Source organism: Macaca thibetana, chromosome 20 (genome assembly GCF_024542745.1).
Source record: "Macaca thibetana thibetana isolate TM-01 chromosome 20, ASM2454274v1, whole genome shotgun sequence".
Taxonomy (NCBI): domain Eukaryota; kingdom Metazoa; phylum Chordata; class Mammalia; order Primates; family Cercopithecidae; genus Macaca; species Macaca thibetana.
In genome coordinates, this window is record NC_065597.1 from 32,257,349 (window position 1) to 32,284,448 (window position 27,100).

Genomic DNA, 27,100 nt, shown 5'->3' on the forward strand with positions numbered 1-27,100 from the left:
GGAGCAGCTGCTGACACCCTGGCTCCTCACTAGTGAGCCCAGAGGTGGGGAGCAGGCACAGGTGAGGCCCCTCCAGGCCCCAGGTGTGGCCGGAGGGAAAAACCAGGGAACCAGTTCCATGGAAGCCTTTATCCTCCACACCTGCTGGGTGTGGCCAGGGAGGAGACCCAGGGCCTCCCAGTGCCTGGGGCCTGGCTGAGGACACCTTCATGCTGTCCCCATGGCTCCACCTGCACTGAGACACGGGCTTCTGAGGCGAATGTGTCTCCCCTGGACCAGATGTCTGGGGTACTCAGTCATGCTCCAGGCCTTGACCTCGGTCCCATTCTGGCTCCCAGGGCCACCAGGCAGGACTAGCGCTGCTGGGGGGTGTGGCCGGCCCAGCAGGAGTCGGAGGGCGACAGCAGGGGCAGGTGGTCCTGGCGGGGGCAGCCCCGCAGGAGTGGGGAGCGACGCAGGCGGTCGGCGTCCTGCAGGGACTGCGGCAGCCCTCGGCCTCGGCTCTCAGGCAGCAGCAGGACACACAGCAGGGCGAGGACAGCAAGGGAGGCGAAGACGACGTGTTGCAGAAAGAAGCCGCGTCGGTCGTGCAGGGCATCCAGGGGGTCAGCTGCCTGGCCCAGGAACCCGGCCCCCAGCACCAGGCCCAGCCCGGCCCCCCTGTGGGAGAGAGTGCGTTGGGGGCAGCTGGTGGGGCAACAGATCTGGGGACATGCACATGACTCCAGAGTGAGCGGCAGGAAGGCCCGGCCTCCGCAGAGCCTAAGGTTTGCTGGCTGAGGATAATTTGAAAAATTGTTTTGGGAAAGCCTCTTTCCCGTCCTGGAGCACTTTTTCCTCTGTTCATTATAAGACTAGAAAGTGGCCAGGCGCGGTGGCTCACGCCTGTAATCCCAGCACTTTGGGAGGCCGAGGTGGGTGGATCACGAGATCAGGAGATCGAGACCATCCTGGCTATCATGGTGAAACCCTATCTCTACTAAAAATACAAAAATTAGCTGCACATGGTGGCGCGTGCCTGTAATCCCAGCTACTCGGGAGGCTGAGGCAGGAGAATCGCTTGGACCAGAGTTGGAGGTTGCAGCACTCCAGCCTGGCGACAGAGCGAGACTCCATCTCAAAAAAAAAAAAAAAGATTGGAAAGTGATGGTTTCCCCTGGAATTCTGCCATTGCTGGAGGCTTCCTCATCTCACGCCCAGGCTGCACACCCCGCTTCAGGCCTGCACGGCCTTCCCTCCCCTTCCCAGTTCCTGAGTCATCTGCCCAGAGCCTTCTGCGGGCAGTGGCCCCCGCCATCCAGGAGCAGGGGGCTCCAGCGCTTCACCCCGAGTCCTTACTGGATGGAGGAATCACAGACAGGAACCTGAGTGGGGTGTGGGGACAGGGCCTCCTGTCCACCTGGGCCCTCCTCCCCAGGGGGAGCCCTGGACCCTGCTGTGTGGCCGGGCAGCCCTGAAGCTCACCTGATCACCGTGGGGAAGACCTCAGCTGCAAAGAGGCTGCTGAGTGCAGACACAGCCCTGGAAGCCAGGAGCCCCAGGACAGAGAGGGACAGCATGGTCCAGCCTGGCAGATCTGAGGACAAAGGATAGGGGTTCCCAGCCTTTCCCCCAAGGCCTTCCACCCTGGCCACTCAAGGCCCCTCCCCAGAAAACCATACTGCTTGTCTGGCGACCCACTTCCCAGGCCTCCTTCTCCAGCCCCTCTGAGAAACCTGGCAGGGGAACCTGTCCTCTGCAGCCTGATTCCAGCCTGGCTTGGATTCTAAGGATATTAGAATCCTGACCTCAAGTCACAGCCACACCGACCACCTCCACCCAAGCCTGCGCTCAGCTACTGCTGTGCTGTCCACTGTCTTCGCAATTTCGAGAACCATCCTAAAATCTTGAATACTTTGGAAGCAAGGCCTGTATTTCATTTTGCACCCAGCTCCACACACCATGTGGCCGGCCCTGAGTATATGGGCCCTCCAACGCCAGCCCATGGCCGGCCTCGGCCACCTGGAACTCTGGGAAGAGCTTTACCCAGCCTGGTCTCCCGACCTCTCATGCCTATGCTGCATTCTGTAGCTGGGGCAGGTGTTTTAGGCTCAGACAGGCTCCTTCCTTTAGACCAGTCACAAAAGATCCTTTTGGACCTTCCAAAAGGATCAGAGGAAAACAAACAGCAGCTGGCCTTGGGCCGCCGCCCCAGCCTGCTCCCCCGTCAGCACTCTGGCCCCCTGGTGGGGCAGACCCTCAGCCCAAACACAATGGCCCCTGTATGGCCTGCGGGGCCCCAAGCTCACACTGGGCCCCGGCGAGGAGCAGCAGGGATGCCAGGCCTGTGGCCATGGTGCCCAGCAGCAGGACGGGGCGGCGTCCACAGCGATCTGCGGTCAGGAGCAGGAAGACCAAGGCTGCCGCCTCCAGGCCAGCCTCCAGGAAGTAGGGCAGGTAGAAGGTCGGCACCTGAGGTGCCAGGCTGCGGCGGAAGCTGGCTCTGATGCCTTCACCAACCAGCCTGGGAGAGAGGGCAAAGCGATGGGCCCAGCCAGAGCTGGGGACTCTGGGGACCACACACCCACCCCCAGGGGAATGTGCAGGACCCCAGCCCTTCCTCAACTCACGAGCTGAAGCCCAAGATAAGTCCATTTCTCCAGGTGACTTGGGTGCGCAGGAGCCCCAGTGGGGATTGGTACTGGGGCTGGGGGCTCCCCGCAGACAGCATGGCCAGCTCTGTAGTCACAGAGACGTGAGGGGAGGGGGGTGAGGAGCAGTGCCTCTCCAAAGCCCTCCTCCAGTACCCGAATCTCCCTCCTCCCTGGTAGGCGCCTGACCTGTAACCAGGGAGCTCTCCTCCAAGGACCTGTCCTCGGGGTCCACGCCGCTGGCTTCTGCAAAGTGCCATAGGATCTTTCTGGCTCGAGCTACCTGATCTGTGGCCAGCAGCCAGCAGGGAGACTCAGGGAACAGGGCCGGGAACCTGCAGGGTTGGTGAGGATGCCCACGGCTCCCTCCACCTCCTCCTGGAAGGAGAGGCAGAGGCCAGGGCCCCCACCCTACCCCTAGGCTTGGGGCAGGACATCACTGTGGTTCTCTGTGACCCTGTGACCCAGCCACTTACCTGGTGTGGGAGGGAAATTACACACTCAGCCCCCATGGGGGCTGCTGTCCCAGCTCCCACCACACTTACCCCCAAAAGAGCAGCAAAAGTCCACTCATCAGGGCGCCCAGCCCCTGCAGAAGACGCCAGTCCTGCACAAGCGCAGCCAGGCCGGGCAGCAGCAGGGTGCCTGCCACCGAGAAAAGGCCAGCCCCCATGGAGAAGGCCAGGCGGTGCGGAGGGTCACACAACTCCAGGCCTGGGCAGACACAGACAGGCCGAGGTGGAGGCCTTGGGGAGGAATGGAACAGTTCCATGGGGAACTGCGGTGACCCTATCGGTGACCTGCCCAGGAGCGGGATGCCCAAGGGGGACTCACTGCTCACTGTCCCTGCAGCTCAGGGCGCTCGGCAAGGGAGCCTCAGAGGCCTGCGGGCCACCCACTGCCCCTCCCCCAGTAACAGCAGCCCCCATGGTACTCACGAGCCAGGTACAGGGCGAGGAGGGCCCCTGCCAATGTGCCCCCGTGGAGTAGGCGCAGGACCAGCAGGGTAGGGAAGCTGGCAGCCAGGGCCTCACTGGCCCCCAGGCCTGTGGCCAGCATCAGGGAGGCCACAAAAACTGTCCGGCGGCCAAACCTGGTGGGCAGTGGGGGACATGCTTGGACAGTGTCAGGATAATCCAGGGTCCAACCTTCATCCTGGCAGCACCAGGTCTAGCTGAACACTGAGAGCAGGTGGAGGGGAGGGCTACTGGGCAGCAGGAAAAGAGAAGGGGCCTCACCGGTCACAGCCTGCTCCCAGGACGACACAGCCCAGCAGCCAGCCCAGGAGGTGGCTCACCTGCTCCAGCGGGACCTTCCAGCCCTCTCCACACACGAGGTTCCACTGTGGGGAACAGCAGCCACGTGGAGGCCAGCTCAGGACCCTCCCCTGTCTCCTCGCCAGGAACAGGTGCAAGGAGTCCCAGAATGGCTACGGGAAGGGGCCCTCCATGTCCTGCTCAATCCGTCCGTGGAGAGAAGGGGAAACTGAGGCATGAGAGGACAAGGGGCTTGGTCCAAGTCACACAGCAGCCTCTCTGGACTCTGGCACTCCCTGCAAAGGGGTCTGGGGGATCTGCCCACCCTAAGTTTTCTGCCTGTCCCTAGATAGGGCCTCCCCACTTCTCCACACCATTGCTCTCGCCCCAACGTGGGGCTGAATCTTGTCCGACCTGTTTCCACCTCCTATTCCGAGGGACCCAAGGGACGGCCATGGTGGCGTCAGAGACACAGCCCCCATTCCACTCGGCCAAGGGTCATAGCCATGACGCAGGCCTAAGAAATGAGCCCCAGCACCTGCGCTGGTGCCCACACCCTCCCTGCCCTGCCCATTTCAAGAGGGACTCGGGCAGCCGCTGGAGAGCTGTGCTCAGCTGCATTTCCCGGTGAGGCCCTTGACCCTTGACCTCAGCTCTGCACCTCCCCCCACCCCTTCCAGTTCCTGGGTCTTCTTGCCAAGCTTAATCTACTGCTGGGGGCTGTGCTATGCCCGAGATTTTACTTTCAAACCTGACGTTTTGTGAAAGCTGATGGGGCATTCCTGGATCCAGGAGCCAAACAGGAGGGCAGGTGGGAGGTGGGAGCGAGCGGGTTGGAGAGAGAAGCCCGGCGGGTTCCAGGGCCCCAGGCAGCCCTTGCGGAGATGTGGCAACCCCGTCCCAGTTTCCACAATGGGGCCAGTCCTCCCAGGTGGGGGGTGGGGGCCGCGGGGTAAAGGCTGCCGCAGCGGTGGGCAGGTCTCAGCCCCAGCGTGGAAAGGGATGAAAGGGGCCTGGGGGTCCCTGCCCCCCGCCTCCCCATCTCTTCTCACGCAGACCGTCAACGTTTCCCTTCAGGCAATGCTGCCTCCAGCCCAGCCTCCGCGCTCCTCGCCGATGGGAAGCCCACCTTTCCTAGTCTGTGCTGAGCACCTCAGTCCCTCCGAGCAGACTCTGCCTTGGCAAGCCAGCCCAAAGCCACGGTCTGCTCCAGACGCTGGTGGTCGTGAGGCAGATTCCAGGCCCTGCTCCCCCACCGGTGCGGGCCGCCCTCGCCGTCAGCTCCAGTCCTCCTGAGCCCCAGGCCGCCCCGCGCCTGGCAGCCCCCAGGCCCAGATTCAGCCCCCTCCCGGCCCCTGGGAGCAGCCTCTCCGCGGGCCTGGCCCGTGCGCGCGCGTCTGCGGCACCGTCGGGCCGCCCCGGAGCGGGGAGCCCAGGAGGACGGCCGGGGGACCGGGGTCAGAGGCGCCAGGGAGGATGGAGAAAGGACACCCAGGGCCTCGGCGGTCTGGGGGCTGGGAGGGCCGCGGGGCAGCAGGGACGGGGGCGCACCTGGGTGACCGGGCTTTGTAGGAGGCCGGCGGCGGGCAGCGCGTAGAGCCAGCCGCGTGTGCAGGGCCGGGTGCCATTGGGCGCGGGCACGGGGCGCGGGCCAGGGCAGGTGCGGGGCGCGGGATCGGGGTAGCGCAGGAGCAGGCAGGGGCTCGGGGTGCGCGTGGGCCCCAGGCGCGGGATGGCGGCGTCCAGCAGCGCGGGTCCGCGCAGGGCGCGCAGCGCGGGGGGCAACAGCGCAGGGTCCGGCCGGCAGTGGTGCCCGGGCTGAGCGGTGAGCAGCGCCTCGGAGCTCAGCGCTAGCCCCAGCACTATGCAGGGTACCCACGAGGCGGCGGCCAGCAGGCGCCGGGCCCGGCCGAAGCCGCCCGCAGCTCTCAGCACCCGCGCCTCCTGCTCCATCGGCCGCGAGCTGCGCTCGGGGCGGGACGGGGCCTGGACCCGGGCGGGCTGCTGGGGCGGGGCTTTGAGGCGAGGCCTTAAGGGGCGGGGCTCGAGTCCTGCGGAGGCGGGGAGTGGGCGGGGTCTGTGAGGGCGGGGCCTAAGGCGTGAATGGGCGGGGGCTGATAGGGGCGGGGCCCGATCTGGGGCGTAGGCGGGGAGGTTGAGGGGGCGGGGAGGTTGAGGGGCGGGGTTTGCGGCCGAACAGTGAGGGGGCGGGGCCCAGTGAGGGAGGCACGTGGGAGCCGGGGGGCGTGGCCGGGGCGTGGCCGGGAGCGCTCAGGTGCGCGCGGGGCGCAGGTGCACGCAGGTTGCTCGCGGGCGCGCGGGGTCCGGCGGGCGTCCCGGGGTGGTCCCCGCGTGGGGCCGGGGGCGTCCGCGCGGGCGGGGCGAGGTCGGAGACGGAAGCCGCCCGCCCTCCTCGGCGCTGGGAGCTTTTGGCTGGTTCTGCGGGAGGAGCTCCCAGGTGACCCGCGGGGTCTGAAACCGCCGCTCGGGAGCTCGGGGCCTGCGCGGCGTCTACGGGGCGAGCGAGGGAGAACTGACGCCTTTCGCCCGGATCCTTCGCCCCTTCCGAGAGCCAGGTGGGTCGCGTTTGTTTTCAAGTCCGATGGTTTTCGCGGAAATTGGCGAGAAGCATCGCGGTGGATCCTGTGGGTCGCTCCTGAGCTTTCTGACTCCGGTTTTGCTGTCAGTGGGCTCTGCGCGCGCGTGAACAGTTCGAACGGGCACGTTCCTGCGGTTCAGGGCGCCGTTCGCGTCCTCACACTCTGATCCAGGTGGAACTCACGCCACAGACACCGCGTCGCAGGGCTCAGCTCGGCGCCGCCCCCGCAGCGCTGCGGGACCTGCACCTTCCCGGGCTCCGGAACAGCCTCTGCCCCTCTCCGCGCCCTCCCGGCCCCGCAGCCCCCGCTCCGCGACCCCGCCCGTGCTGACCTCCGCTCGGTGCAGCCCTGCGTGCTGTGGCTGTTGTGTTCCGGCGTCTTCCGCTTAGAATCGCGTCTTCAAGGTCCGTCCGCGGCGGAGCGGGGGTCAGGCCCGCGGTGCTTTTCAGGAGGGAATAATATTCCGTGGACGGAGCCCGCACGTTTCTGTCTTCCTCTGTTGATGGACGGTGGGTTGTGTCTACTTTTTGCCTTTTGTGTCCAGTGACACGATGAACATTTTCGTGCAAGTATTTGGGTGCCCGTTTCCATTTATCTTTGGTGTATGTCCAGGCGTGGAATAGCCGGGCCATAGGCGGTGAACTGTTGGTGAAACCGCAGAACGGTTTTCCGCAGCGGTGGTTCGATTTCACCACCAGCAATACAGGCGGGTCCCCGTTCCCCGCCATCCTTGCCAATAACCATCTTTCCTTTTGTTGCAGTTATTTTATTGCGGTAAAACACAACAAAACGTATCATCTTAACCATTTTAAGTGTGCAATTCAGTGGTATCAAATACATTCACAGTATGCTGCAGCCATCACCCCCATCCAGCTCCTTAACTCTGTTCACCTGTAAAACAGAAACTCGATGCCCCTTAAATAATAACTCCCCATAGCTCCTCCCCCCGGCCCCGGGGAACCAGCATTCTATGTTCTGTCTGGGATTTTGACTACGCTAAGTCTCTCTTATAATACGGTATTTTTCTTTTGTGAATGGTTTATTTCACTAGGCATAATGTCCTCAAGATTCATTCATATCCTTCCATATGTCAGAATTTCCTTCCTTTTAAAGGCAGAATAATACTCCATTGTATGGGTATGTCACATTCGGCTTACCCATTCATCGTTTCTGTAAACCAGGTTGCTTCCACCTTTGACAGTTGTGAATAATGCTGTTATGAACATGAAATATAAATATCTCCTTGAGACGCTGCTTTGAATTATTTTCAATGTATATACCTAGAAATGGAATTGCTGAATCATAGGGTAGTTCTGTTTTTAACTGTTTCGGGAATCACCATACTGCCTTTTTTTTTTCTTTTTTTTTTTTGAGACGGAGTCTCGCTCTGTCGCCCAGGCTGGAGTGAATGGCGCGATCTCAGCTCACTGCAAGCTCCGCCTCCCGGGTTCCCGCCATTCTCCTGCCTCAGCTTCCCGAGTAGCTGGGACCACAGGCGCCGCCACCTCGCCCGGCTAATTTTTTTTTTGTATTTTTAGTAGAGACGGGGTTTCCCTGTGTTAGCCAGGATGGTCTTGATCTCCTGACCTCGTGATCCGCCCGTCTTGGCCTCCCACAGTGCTGGGACTACAGGCGCCGCCACCTCGCCCGGCTAGTTTTTTGTATTTTTTAGTAGAGACGGGGTTTCACCGTGTTAACCAGGATGGTCTCGATCTCCTGACCTCGTGATCCGCCCGTCTCGGCCTCCCAAAGTGCTGGGATTACAGGCGTGAGCCACCGCGCCCGGCCTACCATACTGCTTCTACAGTGGCTGCACTATTGTGCATTTCTAGCAGCAGGATACCGATTTCTCCCCATCCTCACCCACGCTGTTATTTTCTGGTTTTTTGATAGTAGTCATCCCAATAATAGATGTGGGATGGCATTTCATTGTAGTTTTCGTTTGCTTTTTCCTAATGATTAGCGATGTTGAACATCTTCTCATGTTCTTATTGGTCATTTGCATATCTTCTTTGGAGAAATATCTGTCCAAGTCCTTTGCCCATTTTTGAATTGGGCTGTTCCTTGTTGTTGTCATTATTGAGCATTAGCAGTTCTCTCTTTGTTCTATATATTACTCCGTTATTATATATATGATTTCCAAACATTTTCTCCCATTCTGTGAGTAGCCCTTTTACTGTGTTGCTATTGTCTTTTGATGCACAATTTGTTTTCAGTTTCATTAAGGTCAATCTGTTTTTCCTTTTCTTTTTTTTTTTTTTTTTTTTTTTTTTTTTTTTGAGACGAAGTCTCACTCTGTAGCCCAGGCTGGAGTACAGTGGCCGGATCTCGGCTCAGTGCAAGCTCCGCCTCCCGGGTTTATGCCATTCTCTTGCCTCAGCCTCCCGAGTAGCTGGGACTACAGGCGCCCGCCACCACGCCCGGCTATGTTTTTCCTTTTCTTACATGTGCCTTGGGTGTCATATCCAGGAAATCATTGCCAGGTCTCATGTCATGAAGCTTTTGCCCTATGCTTGCTTCTAAGAGTGTAATAAGTTAAGGTCTTACATTAAGGTATTTGATCCATTTTTAGGTAATTTTTGTATCTGGTGTTAGGTAAGAGTACAGCTGCATTCTTTTGCATGAAGATATTTAGTTTCCCCAGCACCATTTGTTGAAAAACCATTTTCCTTTTTTCATTGACTGGTCTTGGCACCCTTGTCAAAAATCATCCAACCATATTTAGGAGTGTTCATTTCTAGGTTCTCCATTCTATTCCATTGGTCTAGATGGCTGTCTTCATGCCAGTACTACACTGTTTTGATTACTGAAGATTTTCGTTTTGGTTTTTCCTCGTTGTTTCCTTGTTTGTTTTCGAGCCGGAGTTTCGCTCTTGTTGCCCAGGCTGGAGTGCAATGGCGCGATCTCGGCTCGCTGCAACATCTGCCTCCCAGGTTCAAGCAATTCTCCTGCCTCAGCCTCCCAAGTAGCTGGGATTACAGGCATGCACCACCACGCCTGGCTAAATTTTGTATTTTTTTTTTTTTTTTTTTTTTTTTGAGATGGAGTCTTACTGTGTCGCCCAGGCTGGAGTGCAGTGGCCGGATCTCAGCTCACTGCAAGCTCCGCCTCCCGGGTTCGCGCCATTCTCCTGCCTCAGCCTCCCGAGTAGCTGGGACTACAGGCGCCCGCCACCTCACCCAGCTAGTTTTTTGTATTTTTTAGTAGAGACGGGGTTTCACCGTGTTAGCCAGGATGGTCTCGATCTCCTGACCTCGTGATCCACCCGTCTCGGCCTCCCAAAGTGCTGGGATTACAGGCTTGAGCCACCGCGCCCGGCCTAAATTTTGTATTTTTAATAGAGACCGGGTTTCTCCATGTTGGTCAGGCTGGTCTCGAACTCCCCACCTCAGGTAATCCACCTGCCTCGGCCTTCCAAAGTGCTGGGATTACAGGTGTGAGCCACCGCACCCAAACCAATTACTGAAGATTTTAAGTGAGATTTTTCTTTTTTTTTCTTGGAGACAGAGTCTCACTCTGTCCTTCAGGCTGGAGTATAGCAGTGCGATCCTGGCTCACTGCAACCTCCGCCTGCCGGGTTCAAGCGATTCTCCTGCCTCAGCCTCCCGAGTATCCGGGACTACAAGCACGTGCCGCCAAGCCCGGCTAATTTTTTGCATTTTAGTAGAGACGAGGTTTCACTGTGTTGCCCAAGCTGGTCTCAAACTCCTGAGCTCAGACAATCCACCCGCCTCAGCCTCCCAAAGTGCTAGGATTACAGGTGTGAACCACTTTGCCCAGCCTGAAGTAAGTTTTGAAATCAGAAATTGTGAGTCCTCCAGCTTTGTTCTTTTTAAAAAATATTTTGACTATTTGGGGTTCCTCGAGGTTCCATATGAATTTTTAAATGACTTTTTCTGTAAAAACAATGTCACTGGGACTTTGATACGAATTCCCTATCAAAATCTTTTGATAGAAGAATTAATACTGTTTTGAATTAATCAAAACTGATTGCATCGAATCTGTAGATTTATATGGGCAGTGTTGACATTTTTAACAATATTAATTCTTCTAATGCATGAACATGGGATGTGTTTTCATTTGTTTATGCTTTCTTTAATTTTTTTCACCAGCATTTTGTAGATTTTTATTGCACAATTCTTTTTTTCTTTTTTTTTTTTTTTGAGACGGAGTCTCGCTCTGTAGCCCAGGCTAGAGTGCAGTGGCCAGATCTCAGCTCACTGCAAGCTCCGCCTCCCGGGTTCACGCCATTCTCTGGCCTCAGCCTCCCGAGTAGCTGGGACTACAGGCGCCCACCACCTCGCCCGGCTAGTTTTTTGTATTTCTTAGTAGAGACGGGGTTTCACCGTGTTAGCCAGGATGGTCTCGATCTCCTGACCTCGTGATCCGCCTGTCTCGGCCTCCCAAAGTGCTGGGATTACAGGCTTGAGCCACCGCACCTGGCCTATTGCACAATTCTTTTTTTTTTTTTTTTTTTGAGACGGAGTCTCGCTTTGTGGTCCAGGCTGGAGTGCAGTGGCCAGATCTCAGCTCACTGCAAGCTCCGCTTCCCGGGTTTACGCCATTCTCCTGCCTCAGCCTCCCGAGTAGCTGGGACTACAGGCACCCGCCACCTCGCCCGGCTAGTTTTTTGTATTTTTTTTAGTAGAGACGGGGTTTCACCGTGTTCGCCAGGATGGTCTTGATCTCCTGACCTCGTGATCCGCCCGTCTCGGCCTCCCAAAGTGCTGGGATTACAGGCTTGAGCCACCGCGCCCGGCCTGCACAATTCTTTTACCTCCCTGGTTAAGTTAGTTACTAAGTATTTTTTCTTTTTTTTTTGAGACGGAGTCTCGCTCTGTCACCCAGGCTGGAGTGCAGTGGCGTGATCTTGGCTCGCGGCAACCTCTGCCTTCCGGGTTCAAGCAATTCTCCTGCCTTAGCCTCCCGAGTAGCTGGGAGTATAGGTACGTGCCACCACACCCAGCTAATTTTTTATATTTTTACTAGAGATAAGATTTCACTGTGTTAGCCGGGATGGTCTCGATCTCCTGACCTCATGATCCATCCACCAAGGCAGTATTTTATTCTTTTATTTTTTGAGATCGAGTCTTGCTCTGTCACCCAAGCTGGAGTGCAGTGGCATGATCTTGGCTCACTGCCTCCGCCCCCCGGGTTCAAGCAATTCTCCTGCCTCAGCTTCCCAAGTAGCTGAGATTACAGGTGCCTGCCACCATGCCTGGCTACTTTTTCTGTATTCTTAGTAGACATGGGGTTTCACTATGTTGGCCAGGTTTTGAAATCCTGACCTCAGGTGACCCGCCCACCTCGGCCTTCCAAAGTGCTGGGATTACAGGCGTGAGCCATCACACCCAGCCAAGATGCTGTTGTAACTAGAATTATTTTTGTAAATGCTTTTTTAGATTGTTCATTGATAGTATACAGAAATGCACCGGTTTTGCATTTTGACATTGTATCCTGCTACTTTGCTGAGTTCATTTATTGGTTCCAACACATTTTGTCTGTGTGTGTAATCTTCAAGGATTTCCTGTATATAAGATCATATCCTCTGCAAACAGATAATTTTACTTCTTGCTTTCCAATTTGGGTGACTTTTATTTTATTTTATTTATTTTTTTGAGATGGAGTCTTCCTCTGTTGCCCAGGCTGGAGTGCAGTGGCACGATCTCAGCTCACTGCAAGCTCCACCTCCTGGGTTCACGCCATTCTCCTGCCTCAGCCTCCCAAGTAGCTGGGACCACAGGCGCCCGCCACCACACCCGGCTAATTATTTTTTTTGTATTTTTAGTAGAGACGGGGTTTCACTGTGTTAGCCAAGGTGATCTCTATCTCCTGACCTCATGATCCTCCCTCCTTGGCCTCCCAAAGTGCTGGGATTACAGGCTTGAGCCACCACACACAGCCCAATTTGGGTTTTTTTTTTTTTTTTTTTTTTTTGAGACGGAGTCTCGCTCTGTCACCCAGGCTGGAGTGCTGTGGCCGGATCTAAGCTCACTGCAAGCTCCGCCTCCCGGGTTCCCGCCATTCTCCTGCCTCAGCCTCCCGAGTAGCCGGGACTACAGGCGCCCGCCACCTCGCCCGGCTAGTTTTTTTTTGTATTTTTTAGTAGAGACGGGGTTTCACCGTGTTAGCCAGGATGGTCTCGATCTCCTGACCTCGTGATCCGCCCGTCTCGGCCTCCCAAAGTGCTGGGATTACAGGCTTGAGCCACCGCGCCCGGCGGGTTATTTTTATTGTATTTTCTTCCCTAATTGCTCTGGCCAGAACTTCCAGTACTATGTTGAATACAAGTGGTGAAAGCCAGCAACCTTGCCTCCTTCCCGATCTTAAAGGAGAAGTTCATTCTTTCACCATTCTGTAAGACGGTTGCTTTGGGTTTTTCATATATGACTTTTATTATATTGTGGTAGTTTCCTTCAAATTCCAAGTTTGTTGGGTGTATTTATTTTAAAAAAGATGTTGAATTTTGCCAAAGTCTTTTTGTGCATCGATCGAGATGATCATTTTTCCCTTCATTTATTGATGCAGTCTGTTACATTCATCAGTTTTTATGTGCAGAACCACCCTTGCATTCAAGGAATAAATCCCATTTGGATTCATGGTATATAATCAGTTCGGTATAATGCTAAATTCAATTTGTGAGTATTTTGTTGGTTTTTTGGTTTTTTTGGGGGGGGATTGGGGGGGTTGAGACAGAGTCTCGCTCATTCTCCCAGGCTGGAGTGCAGTGGCACGATCTCGGCTCACTGCAATCTCAGCCTGCTGGGTTCAAGCGATTCTCCTGCCTCAGCCTCCCAAGTAGTTGGGACTACAGGCATCCACCACCACACCTGGCTAATCTTTTGTATTTTTGGTAGAGACGGGGTTTCATCGTGTTTGTCAGGATGGTCTCGATCTCCTGACCTCATGATCCACCCACCTCGGCCTCCTAAAGTGCTGGGATTACAGGCGTGAGCCACCGCACCCGGCCTATTTTGTTGGTTTTTATGTTAATGTTCATTAGGGATATTAGTCTCTAGTTTTTTTATCATATCTCTGACACGCTTTGGTGTCAGAGTAATGCAAGCTTCATAGAAAGAGTTAAGAAGTATTTCCTCCTCTTAAGTGTTTTGGAAGTGTTTGAGATTTTTTTTTTTTTTTGAGACAGAGTCTTGCTCTGTCACCCAGGCTGGAGTGCAGTGGCGCGATCTCGGCTCACTGCAAGCTCTACCTCCCGGGTTCTCGCCATTCTCCTGCCTCAGCCTCCCGAGTAGCTGGGAGTAGCGGTGCCCACCACCACGCCTGGCTAATTTTTTGTATTTTTAGTAGAGACGGGATTTCACCGTGTTAGCCAGGATGGTCTCGATCTCCTGACCTCATGATCCACCTGCCTTGGCCTTCCAAAGTGCTGGGATTACAGGCATGAGCCACCATGCCCAGCTGAGAATTTTTTTTAACATTAAATCATCTTTAATCATGTGGTAGAATTCACTAGTGAAGACATCAGGTCTAGAGCTTTTCTTTTCTTTTTTCTTTTTTTTTTTTTTTTTTTGAGATGGAGTCTCACTCTGTCACCCAGGCTGGAGTGCAGTGGCACGATCTTGGCTCACTGTAACTTCTGCCTCCCAGGTTCAAGCAGTTCTCCTGCCTCAGCCTCCTGAGTAGCTGGGACTATAAATGTGTGCCACCATGCCCAGGTCGTTTTTTTTTTTGTATTTTTCGTACAGATGGGATCACAGGCGTGAGCCACCACACCAGCCAGGGCTTTTCTTTATCAGAATTTTGACTAATGATTCTATTTCCATACTAGTTATAGGCCCACTCAGATTTTTTTTTTTTCTTTTTTTTTGAGACGGAGTCTCGCTGTGTCGCCCAGGCTGGAGTACAGTGGCCGGATCTCAGCTCACCGCAAGCCCCACCTCCCGGGTTTACGCCATTCTCCTGCCTCAGCCTCCCGAGTAGCTGGGACTACAGGCGCCCGCCACCTCGCCCGGCTAGTTTTTTGTATTTTTTAGTAGAGACGGGGTTTCACCGTGTTAGCCAGGATGGTCTCGATCTCCTGACCTCGTGATCCGCCCGTCTCGGCCTCCCAAAGTGCTGGGATTACAGGCTTGAGCCACCGCGCCCGGCCTTTTTTTTTTTTTTTTTTTTTTTTTGAGACGGAGTCTTGCTCTGTCACCCAGGCTGGAGTGCAGTGGCCGGATCTCAGCTCACTGCAAGCTCCGCCTCCCGGGTTCACGCCATGCTCCTGCCTCAGCCTCCCGAGTAGCTGGGACTACAGGCGCCCGCCACCTCACCCAGCTAGTTTTTTGTATTTTTTAGTAGAGACGGGGTTTCACCATGTTAGCCAGGATGGTCTCGATCTCCTGACCTCGTGATCCTCCCGTCTCGGCCTCCCAAAGAGCTGGGATTACAGGCGTGAGCCACCGCGCCCGGCCGGCCCACTCAGATTTCTAACTTCTGCATGGTTTAGTCTTGGTATGTTTAGTGTGTCTGGGAATGTGTTCATTTCATCTGAGTTATACAATTGGTGGCCGATGTTTTCATAATATTCTCTTACAGTTTTTTTATTTCTGTAGACTCAGTAGTAATGTCCCCACTTTGATTTCCGCTATTAGTAACCTGAGTGTTCTCTTTCTTTCGTAGTCTATCTGGCAAAAAGTGTGTCAATTTTGTTGATCTTTTCAAAAAATCAACTTTTGGTTTCGTCCTCTACTTTTCATTTCTGTTATTTTTGTTCTAATCTTTATTATTTTCTTATTTCTACCAGCTTTGGGTTTAGGTTGTTACTTTCTGGTTCTTTCAGTTGATTTGAGATATTTCTGTTTTTGTTTTTTTGTTTTGTTTTGTTTTTAGATGGAGTCTCACTCTGTCACCCAGGCTGGAGTGCAGTGCCGCAATCTCAGCTCACTGTAACCTCCGTCTCCTGGGTTCAAGTGATTCTCTTGCCTCAGGCTCCTGAGTAGCTGGGATTACAGGCATGCTCCATCACGCCCAGGTAATTTTTGTATTTTTAGTAGAGACAGGGTTTCACCATCTTGGCCAGGCTGGTCTCTAACTCCTGACCTCATGATCTCCCCGCCTTGGCCTCCCAAAGTGCTGGGATTACAGGCGTGAGCCACTGCACCCAGGCAGGCAAATCTCCTGAACCTGGGAGGCGGAGGCTGCAGTGAGCCAAAATCCCACCAGTGCATTCCAGACTGAGCAACAGAGCGAGCTTTGGTCTCAAAAAATAAAAAATAAATAACCTCTTTAATTTGAGTGTAATTAAAAGTGGGTAAATACAGCTGCCAGCAGCCTCCATGTGGCCACTCTGGGTGCACTGCCTGTTGCTTGGACTTGGCTCTGCAGGGAGCCTCACCTGTCCTGCAACATCCATTAGAGCAAACGAAGTTTAGCCAGGGAGAGAGGTCCCAATTTTGTAAATAACTTGGATCCAGCTCTCTTGTTTAGGTTTCTTTGCTTTTTTTTTTTTTTTTTTTTGAGACAGAGTCTTGCTCTGTTGCCCAGGCTGGAGTGCAGTGGCCAGATCTCAGCTCACTGCAAGCTCCGCCTCCTGGGTTCACGCCATTCTCCTGCCTCAGCCTCCCGAGTAGCTGGGACTACAGGCGCCCACCACCTCGCCCGGCTAGTTTTTTGTATTTTTTTAGTAGAGACGGGGTTTCACCGTGTTAGCCAGGATGGTCTCGATCTCCCGACCTCGTGATCCGCCCGCCTCGGCCTCCCAAAGTGCTGGGATTACAGGCTTGAGCCACCGCGCCCGGCCAAGGTTTCTTTGCTTATGTGATGTGTGTTCTGCCTAGCATGCTATCAAATTGGCTGATAAATAAAAGGGTACCCATAAACTAAACAAATGAACGAAATAAACCCAGGCCTGGTGCAGCAGCTCACGCCTGTAATCCCAGCACTTTGGGAGGCTGAGATGGGCAGATCATGAGGTCAGGAGATCGAGACCATCCTGGCTAACACGGTGAAACCCCGTCTCTACTAAAAGTACAAAAAATTAGCCGGGCGAGGTGGCAGGCGCCTGTAGTCTCAGCTACTCGGGAGGCTGAGGCAGGAGAATGGCGTGAACCCAAGAGGCGGAGCTTGCAGTGAGCCCAGATCACGCCACTGCACTCCAGCCTGGGTGACAGAGTGAGACTCCATCTCAGAAAGAAAAAAAAAATTAGGCGTGGTGGCCCATGCCTTTCATCCCAGCTACTCAGGAGGCTGAAGCAGGAGAATCACCTGAACATGGGAGGTGGAGGTTTCAGTGAGCCGAGATGGTGCCACTGCACTCCAGCCTGGGCGACAGAGCGAGACTCCGTCTCAAAAAAAAAAAAAAAGAAATAAGACCAAACACCCAAAGAAGACCAATTACCACGGCCACATGCTCATGGACATGACCGAAAGTTACCTTACGTAGTTCTGGAAACTCCAGAAACTCTAGAAAGTTCTAAAAAGTCCCTTAATTTGCATATAGTTAAAAGTGGGTATAAATACAGCTGCCAGCCGGGTGTGGTGGCTCACACCTATAATCCAGGCACTTTGGGAGGCTGAGGCATGTGGGTCACTTGAGGTCAGGAGTTTGAGACCAGCTCGAACAACACAGCAAAACCTCATCTCTACTATAAATGCAAAAATTAGCCAGGCGTGGTGGCAGGCACCTGTAATCCCAGCTACTCAGGAGGCTGACGTAGGAGAATCATTTGAACCAGGAGGTGAAGGTTGCAGTGAGCCAAGATCGTACCAGTGCACTCCAGCCTGGGCGACAGAGCAAGACTGTCTCAAAAAAATAAATAAATACAGCTGCAGGCCGGGCGCGGTGGCTCAAGCCTGTAATCCCAGCACTTTGGGAGGCCGAGACGGGTGGATCACGAGGTCAGGAAATCGAGACCATCCTGGCTAACACGGTGAAACCCCGTCTCTACTAAGAAATACAAAAAACTAGCCGGGCGAGGTGGCGGGCATCTGTAGTCCCAGCTACTCCGGAGGCTGAGGCAGGAGAATGGCGTAAACCCGGGAGGCAGAGCTTGCAGTGAGCTGAGATCCAGCCACTGCACTCCAGCCTGGGCTACAGAGCGAGACTCTGTCTCAAAAAAAATAAAAATAAAAATAAAAAATAAAATAAATAAATAAATACAGCTGCCAATAGCCCATCTACAGCTACTCTGCATGCACTGCCTGTGGGATAGCCCTGCTTTGCAAGGAGCAGCCACTCTCCATACATGGCTGCCTCCGTAACCCTGCCTTCTCCTGCCCCAGGCTCACCCGTACGTTCTTTCCTGGGTGAAGCCAAGAACCCTCCTGGGCCAAGCCCAAATTTGGGGCACACCTGCCCTGCATCATCTTGGCAGAACTTCAAAATTTGGTATTTTCCCAGTTCTCCTGGCTGCTGTTTACTTCTCAGTCTTCAGTGTCCTTTTCCATGCGTTCTGTCCAGGTTTGGTGGTGTATTCAGCAGCAGAGATGAGCGGAGTACGCTCGCTTGCTGTCACCTGGAACACATACTGAGGCCCTTCACTGTGGTCGTGACTCACACACAAGCTGCAGTTTGGGGCCAGGCTGCCACCTATCACTCTGTTGTGCTGAGTGTCAGCCTCTGAGGACTCCCTCCACCCTGTCTTGAGAGCCCTTGGCTAAACTAGGCTCCAGTGCCAGGCAGCTGGCAGCCTGGCGCTCATGGGAACCAAAGGGGCTGGACATGACGTTTGCCATGCACCTTTGATGGGACGCAGCTTTTACATGGTGGAAGGCCCGAGGCCTGGGCTGGACATGGCGTTTGCCATGCACCTGTGATGGGACACAGCTTTTACATGGTGGAAGGCCCGAGGCCTGGGCTGGACATGGCGTTTGCCATGCACCTGTGATGGGACACAGCTTTTACATGGTGGAAGGCCCAGTGCCTCATTGTCCAACCTGCGATCTGGGGTCCATCCCATGGGGAATTTGCTCACGCTGAGAGACGCCCGTGGCTCTTGTCTGACCTGTGTCCAGCTTGTGCCTGCCTGACCATGGCTCTGGTGCTGGTAGCCTGCCCTTGTATCCCCCCTGCCACCCTGGGTCTCCAGAAAAATGCAGCCTGGGCACCCCCTGGTCCTTCTGGTGGAAGGCATAAATTCAACTGCTGCAATAGGAAACACGTTCAAAGATGTATTACCTACAGACCCTGGGCAGGGTGGGGTCCGGGAGTGAAAAGGTTAGTGCTCTGTCCCTAGGTCCCAGGAGGGAAGACTGGGGCAGAGAGAGCGGGACAGGGAGGGGAGCAGGGTGAGGGAGTGGGAGCCATAGCATGGTAACGACCAAAACACAGTCGAGTCCCCACTTAATGCCGTCCAGGGGGTCTTGGAATTTGGACTTTAAGCAAAACAATATCGAACAGGTCCTTGAATAGTATTGTTTTGTTCAGTGTTGCTTTCTTTTTTTTTTTTTTTTTTGAGACAGAGTCTTGCTCTGTCGCCCAGGCTGGAGTGCAGTGGCCGGATCTCAGCTCACTGCAAGCTCCGCCTCCCGGGTTCACGCCATGCTCCTGCCTCAGCCTCCCGAGTAGCTGGGACTACAGGCGCCTGCCACCTCGCCCCGCTAGTTTTTTTTATTTTTTAGTAGAGACGGGGTTTCACTGTGTTAGCCAGGATGGTCTCGATCTCCTGACCTCGTGATCCGCCCGTCTCGGCCTCCCAAAGTGCTGGGATTACAGGCTTGAGCCACCGCGCCCGGCCAAGCTCAGTCTTTGCTGTGTTTCTTGTTATACGGTTTTGTTACTCATTCTATACCAAGTTCAGTTTGATTATTTCTGTGCATATTATATTTTGTGTTGTCCCTCTATCCACGTTGGGTTTTGTTGCCTTTTTTTTTTTTTTTTTTTTTTTTTGAGACAGGGTCTCATTCTGTCACCTAGGCTGGAGTGCAGTGGTGCAATCTCAGTTCACTGCAACCTCTGCCTCCCACGTTCAGGGAATTCTCCTATCTCAGCCTCCTGAGTAGCTGGGATCACAGGTGCCCACCACCATGCCCAGCTAATTTTTTTTGTATTGTTAGTAGAGATGGGGTTACGCCATGTTGGCCAGGCTGGTCTTGAACTCCTGGCCCCAAGTGATCCTCATGCCTTGGCCTCCCAAAGTGCTGGGATTACAGGCGTGAGCCCCTGTGCTTGGCCCTATGTTGATTTTTTAAAATTAAGAATATAAAGAAATAACTTGGTTTGGACATCAGAACTGAACAGAATGTTATCTTCAGGGGACATCTTCCCTGTCCTCATCCTTTCCACCTTATTCTCATCCTACTATCCTTTTCAACCTTTGGGTTATTATTTTCTGAATAATCTTATCTGTATTTCCTTGTATTCAACATGAAGAGATAAATATACCTGTATATTTTATTGTCTATTTTCCTTTTATTGTTTTTTTCGAGATGTAGCCTCGTTCTGTCACCCAGTCTGGAGTGCAGTGGTGCGATCTTGGCTCACTGCAACCCCCACCTCCCAGGTTCACACCATTCTCCTGCCTCAGCCTTCCGAGTAGCTGGGACTACAGGCACGCACCACCATGGCTAGCTAATTTTTGCATTTTTTGGTAGAGACGGCGTTTCACCATGTTGGCCAGGCTGGTCTCGAACTCCTGACCTCAAGTGATCTGCCTACCTCAACCTCCCAAAGTGCTGAGATTACAGGTGTGAGCCAGCATGCCCAGTCTATTTTTCTAAAGAAAAGGTTTGCTACTGTAGCTACTGTTTTGCAGTTTACATTTTCACTTAATGGTGTATCTTGGAAATCACTCCATAGGAGCTCATGGAGATCATCTCCGTAGCTGCATAGCACTGCACTGCTGGAGGCACCGTACAACACTCAGCTACCCGACTACTTGACTGCAATTGGTAATCTAAGTCATTTTGGAATTGTTAAGAGATTTGCCTTCAGGGAAAATGTTGACAAGTAGCATTGCTGGATTGCGCCTGTAGATTTGTTGGATGTTGCCAAATTCTTCTCTGTTCCAGGTGGATGATGTGCCCCAATAATTCCTGCTTCCTGAGATTTATACCTTTGTGTGGTCCTCTCACATCAGAGTAGGGTTGGTCTGTATGACCAGCAGAGTATGACAGAAGTGATGGTGAAGTACTTCCAAAATTAGCTTTAAAATACCACGCACAGGCAGGGCACAGCGGCTCATGCCTATAACCCCAGCTCTTTGGAAGGCCAAGGCAGGCGGATCACTTGAGGTCAGGAGTACAGCCTGGCCAACATGGTGGATCACTTGAGGTCAGGAGATCAGCCTGGCCAACATGGCGAAACCCTGTCTCTACTAATAATACAAAAATTAGCCAGGCATGGTGTCACACGCCTGTAATCTGAGTTACTTATGTGGATGAGGCAGGAGAATCGCTTGAACCCAGGAGGCGGAGGTTGTAGTGAGCCAAGGTAGCGCCACTGCACTCCAGCCTGGGTAACAGAGTGAAACTCCATCTCAAAAAACATAAATAGGCTGGGCACGGTGGCTCAAGCCTGTAATCCCAGCACTTTGGGAGGCCGAGATGGGTGGATCACGAGGTCAAGAGATCGAGACCATCCTGGCTAACACGGTGAAACCCCGTCTCTACTAAAAAATACAAAAAAAAAACCTAGCCGGGCGAGGTGGCGGCGCCTGTAGTCCCAGCTACTCAGGAGGCTGAGGCTGGAGAATGGCGTAAACCTGGGAGGTGGAGCTTGCAGTGAGCTGAGATCCGGCCACTGCACTCCATCCTGGCCAACAGAGCGAGACTCCATCTCAAAAAAAAAAAGAAAAAAAAAAACATAAATAAAAAAATAAAATAAAATACGCATATGGAATCTCAGTGGAGTTCAATTAGCGAAACCAATCTTGAAAAAGAAGGCCAGGTGTGGAGGTGCATGCCTGTAGTCCCAGCTACTGAGGATCCTGATGCAGGAGAATGATTGAGCCCAGGAGTTCAAGGCTGCAGTGAGCCATGACTGTGCCACTGCACTCTCTCCAGCCTAAGCAACAGAGTGAGACCTTATCTCTAAACAAAACAAAACTATCACACACACACACACATTATTTAGCCTTTTTTTTTTTTTAAAGAAAGGAAATCCTATGTCACCTCACATGGAATCCAAACAAGCTGAACTCCTAGAAGCAGAGAGTACAATGTTAGGTGCCAGAGGATGGGGTTGGTGGAAGGAATGGGGAGATGTTGGTCAAATGGTACAAACTTTAAGTTAAAGGATGAGTAAGATCTGGGATGTAATGTACAGCATGGAGATTTTAGTTAATAATACTATATTGTATAATGATTGGAATTTGGTAAGATAGTAAATCTTAACTATTTTCACCACACACTCAAAAGAAGGTGCCTAGGTGAGGGGATGGATGTGTAAATGTGTTTGATCATGGTCATTTCACAACACGTGCATATATCAAATCATCATGTTGCACAGCTTAAGTATGATTTTTAAAAATCTGTCAGTTATACCTCAATAGAGTCTGGGGGAGAAATGGTGCTGGAGAAAACTACATATCTATATGCAGAACAATGGAGCTGGACCCTGACTTTATACCATATGTAAAAATTAATTCAAAATGAATCAAAAACCTAAATGTAAGTGCTAATGTATAAAACTCTTAGAAGAAAATATAGAGGAAAAACTTCATGACATTGGAATTGGAAATGATTTCTTGGTTATGAAATCACCCACAGGCAACTGAAGAAAACTAGATGAATTGGACTACATCAATATTACAAATTTTGGCCGGGCGCGGTGGCTCAAGCCTGTAATCCCAGCACTTTGGGAGGCCGAGACGGGCGGATCATGAGGTCAGGAGATCGAGACCATCCTGGTTAACACGGTGAAACCCCGTCTCTACTAAAATACAAAAAAAATTAGCCGGGCATGGTGGCGGGCGCCTGTAGTCCCAGCTACTTGGGAGGCTGAGGCAGGAGAATGGCGTGAAACCAGGAGGCAGAGTTGCAATGAGCTGAGATCCGGCCACTGCACTCCAGCCTGGGTGACACAGCAAGACTCTGTCTCAAAAAAAATTTTTTACAAATTTTGTACATCAAAGGACAATCATGAGAGTGAAAAGAAAATCCACAGAATGGGAGGAAATATTTGCAAACCGTGTTGGATTAAGGATTAATATTCAGTTTACTAAGAACTCCTATAACTCAAGAATAACAACAAAACCAATTTAATTCATAAAAGGACTTGTAATAAAGACGATAACAGATGGCCAATAAGAACATGAAAAGATGGTCTACATAACTCAATATTAGGAAAATGAAAACAAAAGCCGCAGTGAGATCACGTTACCCCGGTGGTGATGGCTCTTGGCCATCAAATAGGAGGTAAGTGTTGGTTGGATGTGGTAAAGCTGGAACCTTGTGCACCTGCTCATGGGAATGCAAAATGGTGCAGCAGCTCTGGAAAACAGAACGGTGGTTGCTCAAAACATCAGACAGAATTATCATGTGACCCGGCCGTTCCACTTTTGCATATATATCCAAAAGTGCTGAGAATAAGGATCCAGGATATTTTTGCACACGATGGTCATAGCAACATTATTCACAATAGCCTGCTGGTACTAAACTTAATACATTCAATTACTTAAAACATACCCGCGCGGTGGCTCACGCCTGTAATCCCAGCAGTTTGGGAGGTCAAGGCAGGAGGATCACGAGGTCAAGAGATCAAGACCATCCTGGCTAACATGGAGAAACCCGACCTGTACTAAAAATACAAAAATTAGCTGGGCTTGGTGGCATGTGCCTGTAATCCCAGCTACTCTGGGGGCTGCGGCAGGAGAATCGCTTGAACCCGGGAGGCAGAGGTTGCAGTGAGCCAAGACTGTGCCCCTGCACTACAGCCTGGACGACAAAGCAAGACTCACATCTCAAAAAAACCAAAACCAAAACCAAACCAAAACAAAAATATATCCCAAGGTCAGGCGCAGTTGCCACGGTGGCTCACGTCTGTAATCCCAGCACTCTGGGAGGCCAAGGCGGGTGGATCACCTGAGGTCAGAAGTTCGAGACCAGCCTGGCCAACATGGTGAAACCCCGTCTCTACTAAAAATTACAAGGTGGGCACCTGTAATCCCAGCTACTTGGGAGACTGAGGCAGGAGAATAGTTGGAACCTGGGAGGCAGAGGTTGCAGTGAGCCAAGATCGCGCCACTGCACTCCAGCCTGGATGACAGAGACTGTCTCAACATTAATAAATCAATAATACATAAAACACATCCCAAACACGCATAGTGTTGAACCATGTAGCATGTGCTTGCTTTGTATACTTCGTGAATCTGCTAGCCATAGGTAAGATAAATCCTGGGGTTACAAAGACTGCAAGTCCTTGCTGCCCTTCAGAGCTTTGTGACTCAGACACCTGTCAGGCTGCTGAGAAACGTGATCTAGTCATGTGAGCCCTCCCCCTGTCTGATCCCCTTCTTCTCTGGGAGTTCTCTGCGCCCTCCCACCCCGCCCATTTTCTTCTCTTTTCTGAATAGTGAACCCCAATTCGAAGCCTGTGGATAATCTCACGGTGCGTGACTCCCCACCCCCAACCTGTCAAAGCTTGTGCGCCACTGCCACCTCCTGGGCACATCTTGTTTCTTTTTTTTTTTTTTTTTTTGAGACGGAGTCTCGCTCTGCCGCCCAGGCTGGAGTGCAGTGACTGGATCTCAGCTCACTGCAAGCTCCGCCTCCCGGGTTCACGCCATTCTCCTGCCTCAGCCTCCCGAGTAGCTGGGACTAGAGGCGCCCGCCACCTCGCCCGGCTAGTTTTTTTCGTATTTTTCAGTAGAGACGGGGTTTCACCGTGTTAGCCAGGATGGTCTTGATCTCCTGACCTCACGATCCGCCCGTCTCGGCCTCCCAAAGTGCTGGGATTACAGGCTTGAGCCACCGCGCCCGGCCCACATCTTGTTTCTTAATCAGCCAGGAAATCACATGAACTCCTCACATGTGGTTTTGTTTTTCACATTTAGATTCCTGATCCGTTTGGAGTTTATCCCTGTGAGGTCCAGAATGAATTTCATCATTTCTCAGACGGCTAACCATTTGTCTTAGCACCTTTCATTATAAACCGCATATTTGTTCCACTGCTCTGAAATTATGTTTATGCACCGAATTTCCATGTTACTGGGTTGATGTCTGGATATTCCATTTGTGTTTCGTGTTCATGTGTCAGTAGCACACAGTTTTAATGACAGAGGCTGTTTTCATATCTGTCGGGCATTGTGCTTTGTCCACGTCATCTTCGTTATGAGACATTTGTTCCTCCATGTCAACTCCAGGATCAATATACCTGGCTTCAAAAAAAAAAACCTTTTCGTATTGTTACTGGAATCATGTGACATTTCTGAATGAACCTTGGGAGAACTGGTATCAGTCTATTTTGCAACGTAGTATAGGTGCTCCTGGCCCCTACGGTACATGAGAAAAACAACAGAAACGCATATTTGAAGGGAAAAATATGAACATATACAGAAAAAAAAATACTGCATTGAAAATGCAATGGAATCAACTGTTAAGAGTTCGGCGTGATGTTCAGGCGGATAGAAAGGAACGGGGCCGGTGACTCCCTGCAGAGATCGAGAGGAGACCGCGCACTCTCGGCACCCGAGGGCTTCTCGCTGTGGCCGAATCCCGGCCGCGCTCGCGACGAGCACTTCCTGGCTGTACCCGCCCAACCTCGCCCTCCTGGTCTGTTGCGGCCCCGCAGTCGCGTCCAGAGACCTGATCCTTACGTCCGCCTGGTCCTCCGGGACTATCTCTGCCTCCAGCCCGGTTCCGGAGGGCGCCACGGGGCCCTCCCACACGCTCGCGGAAGACACTACAACCTCTCCGCGCCATAGACCAACGGTTCGGCCCGGGCGCTGAAGGCGGAAGTGACGCCAGAGACGCGCCGACACCTCTTCCGGCGCCTGCCCCGCCCCCTCCTGTGCGACGGCTCCGCCGCCTCCTGTGCGACCGCTGCGCCAGTTCTTGGGGCAGACCGTCCCGGCGCCGCAGAGTTCCGCACGTGTCCCGGGGCCGTCCGCGGGGGACCTGGCCCGGGAGTGGTCGCCCGCCCGCCCCGCGCCCCCGGCACCGCTTCTAGAAGGGAAAGTCGCCGCCGCTCGCGGTGGACCCGGGCCGCGCCTCCTGTCCGCGGAGCTGGTGAGAGAGGGGCCTTCTGCTTCCTTCACTTTGATGAGGGCGTGTTTCTGTGAGAATCTGGCTTCGGCTTTGACGTTTTTTGGGTTTCTGGCACTTTGTGTTGGGACCGAAGCGTAAGGTAGACCCCTGAGCGCCCGGGGCGTGCCGCTCCCGGTGAAGGTTACCCTGTGGGGACCAGCGGGACTTCCAGGCCCGGCCCCCGGGGAGGAGGGATGCGGCCGTCATCCCGCCCGGCCTGGAGTAATCGAATCCGCGGTGAACAGCGTGTTTCGACTATTTTTTCTCACGTTTTGCTTTAAAAAAATCTGAATCTAATAAAAATGTGAACATCTACTACAAGGAATATCCACTGCAGTCGTTTTCCTCCTTTTTAGTACTAGGCCATGTTTTCTCTCTCCCCCAATAAATAAACTATTATTTGAGTATAACTAAGTTGAAAATAAACTGCACACGTGATACTTAACTTTTAAATACTTGGTAAAGCGTCTCAAAGATAAGGACATTGTCCTACTGAAACCACAATACTAGTATTTCACCTAAGAAAGTTAAAAATAGGCCGGGCGCAGTGGCTCACGCCTGTAATCCCAGCACTTTGGGAGGCCGAGGGGGGCAGATCACGAGGTCAGGAGATCGAGACCATCCTGGCTAACACGGTGAAATCCCCTCTCTACTAAAAATACAAAAAACTAGCCGGACGTGGTGGCGGGCGCCTGTGGTCCCAGCTACACGGGAGGCTGAGGCAGGAGAATGGCGGGAACCCGGGAGGCGGAGATTGCAGTGAGCCGAGATCATGCCACTCACTCCAGCCTGGGCGGCAAGAGCGAGACTCCGTCTCAAAAAAAAAATAATTAAAAATAATAAGGTCCGCTGGGCGCAATGGCTCAGGCTTGTAATCCCAGCACTCTGGGAGGCCGAGGCGGGTGGATCATCTGTGGTCGGGAGTTCAAGACCAGGCTGACTAACATGGAGAAACCCCGTCTCTACTAAAAGTACAAAATTAGCCCGGCGTGGTGGTACATGCCTGTAATCCCAGCTAGTCTGGAGGCTGAGACAGGAGAATCGCTTGAACCGGGGTGGCAGAGGTTGCGATGAGCTGAGATCGTGCCATTGCACTTCAGCCTGGGCAACAAGAGCGAAACTCCGTCTCAAGAAATAAAATAATAATAGTAACAATAAGGCCATCCACTGTCTACTTTGTGTGACATCTAGAATTGTCAGCCTTGTTCCAGCACTGCACTGTTGGGTATTTTGGGGACTAAGAGCCATTCAAGGTTTTTTTTTTTGTTTTGTTTTGTTTTGTTTTTGAGATGGAATCTTGCTCTGTCGCCCAGGCTGGAGTGCAGTGACCGGATCTCTGCTCACTGCAAGCTCCGCCTCCCGGGTTTACGCCATTCTCCTGCCTCAACTTCCCTGGTAGCTGGGGCTACAGGCGTCCGCCACCTCACCCAGATAGTTTTTTGTATTTTTTAGTAGTGACAGGATTTCACCGTGTTAGCCAGGATGG

At 52.9% G+C, this 27,100-nt stretch overlaps 2 protein-coding genes across 5 annotated transcripts in view; one reads left to right on the plus strand and one right to left on the minus strand.

The window, feature by feature from the left end:
- Positions 1-114: 114 nt before the first annotated feature.
- Positions 115-5,853, minus strand: SLC22A31 (solute carrier family 22 member 31). Its single transcript, XM_050773183.1, has 9 exons — positions 5,438-5,853; positions 3,869-3,972; positions 3,569-3,723; positions 3,176-3,344; positions 2,820-2,965; positions 2,610-2,718; positions 2,289-2,503; positions 1,465-1,576; positions 115-660 (listed from the first exon to the last, which is right to left on the minus strand). The coding sequence occupies exons 1-9, from the start codon at positions 5,837-5,839 to the stop codon at positions 354-356; spliced, it is 1,719 nt and encodes a 572-aa protein (XP_050629140.1). The 5' UTR covers positions 5,840-5,853; the 3' UTR covers positions 115-353.
- A 19,538-nt stretch (positions 5,854-25,391) lies between these two features.
- The window catches only part of ZNF778 (zinc finger protein 778), a 13,707-nt gene continuing 11,998 nt past the window's right edge, over positions 25,392-27,100 (plus strand). For all 4 annotated transcript variants that reach the window (XM_050772641.1, XM_050772642.1, XM_050772639.1 and 1 more), the window contains exon 1: positions 25,392-25,596. The gene's annotated coding sequence lies outside the window, so the exon portion shown is untranslated. The remainder of the gene's footprint in view (positions 25,597-27,100) is intronic.

Excerpts from the sequence above, each read along its gene's own strand:
- SLC22A31 (XM_050773183.1), bottom strand. The coding sequence starts at position 5,839 with ATGGAGCAGGAGGCGCGGGTGCTGAGAGCTGCGGGCGGCTTCGGCCGG. Across the intron at positions 3,973-5,437 it reads TACAAAGCCCGGTCACCCAG|TGGAACCTCGTGTGTGGAGA; the intron begins GTGCGCCCCCGT and ends TGTTCCCCACAG. Across the intron at positions 1,577-2,288 it reads GCTCCTCGCCGGGGCCCAGT|ATCTGCCAGGCTGGACCATG; the intron begins GTGAGCTTGGGG and ends CTTTGTCCTCAG.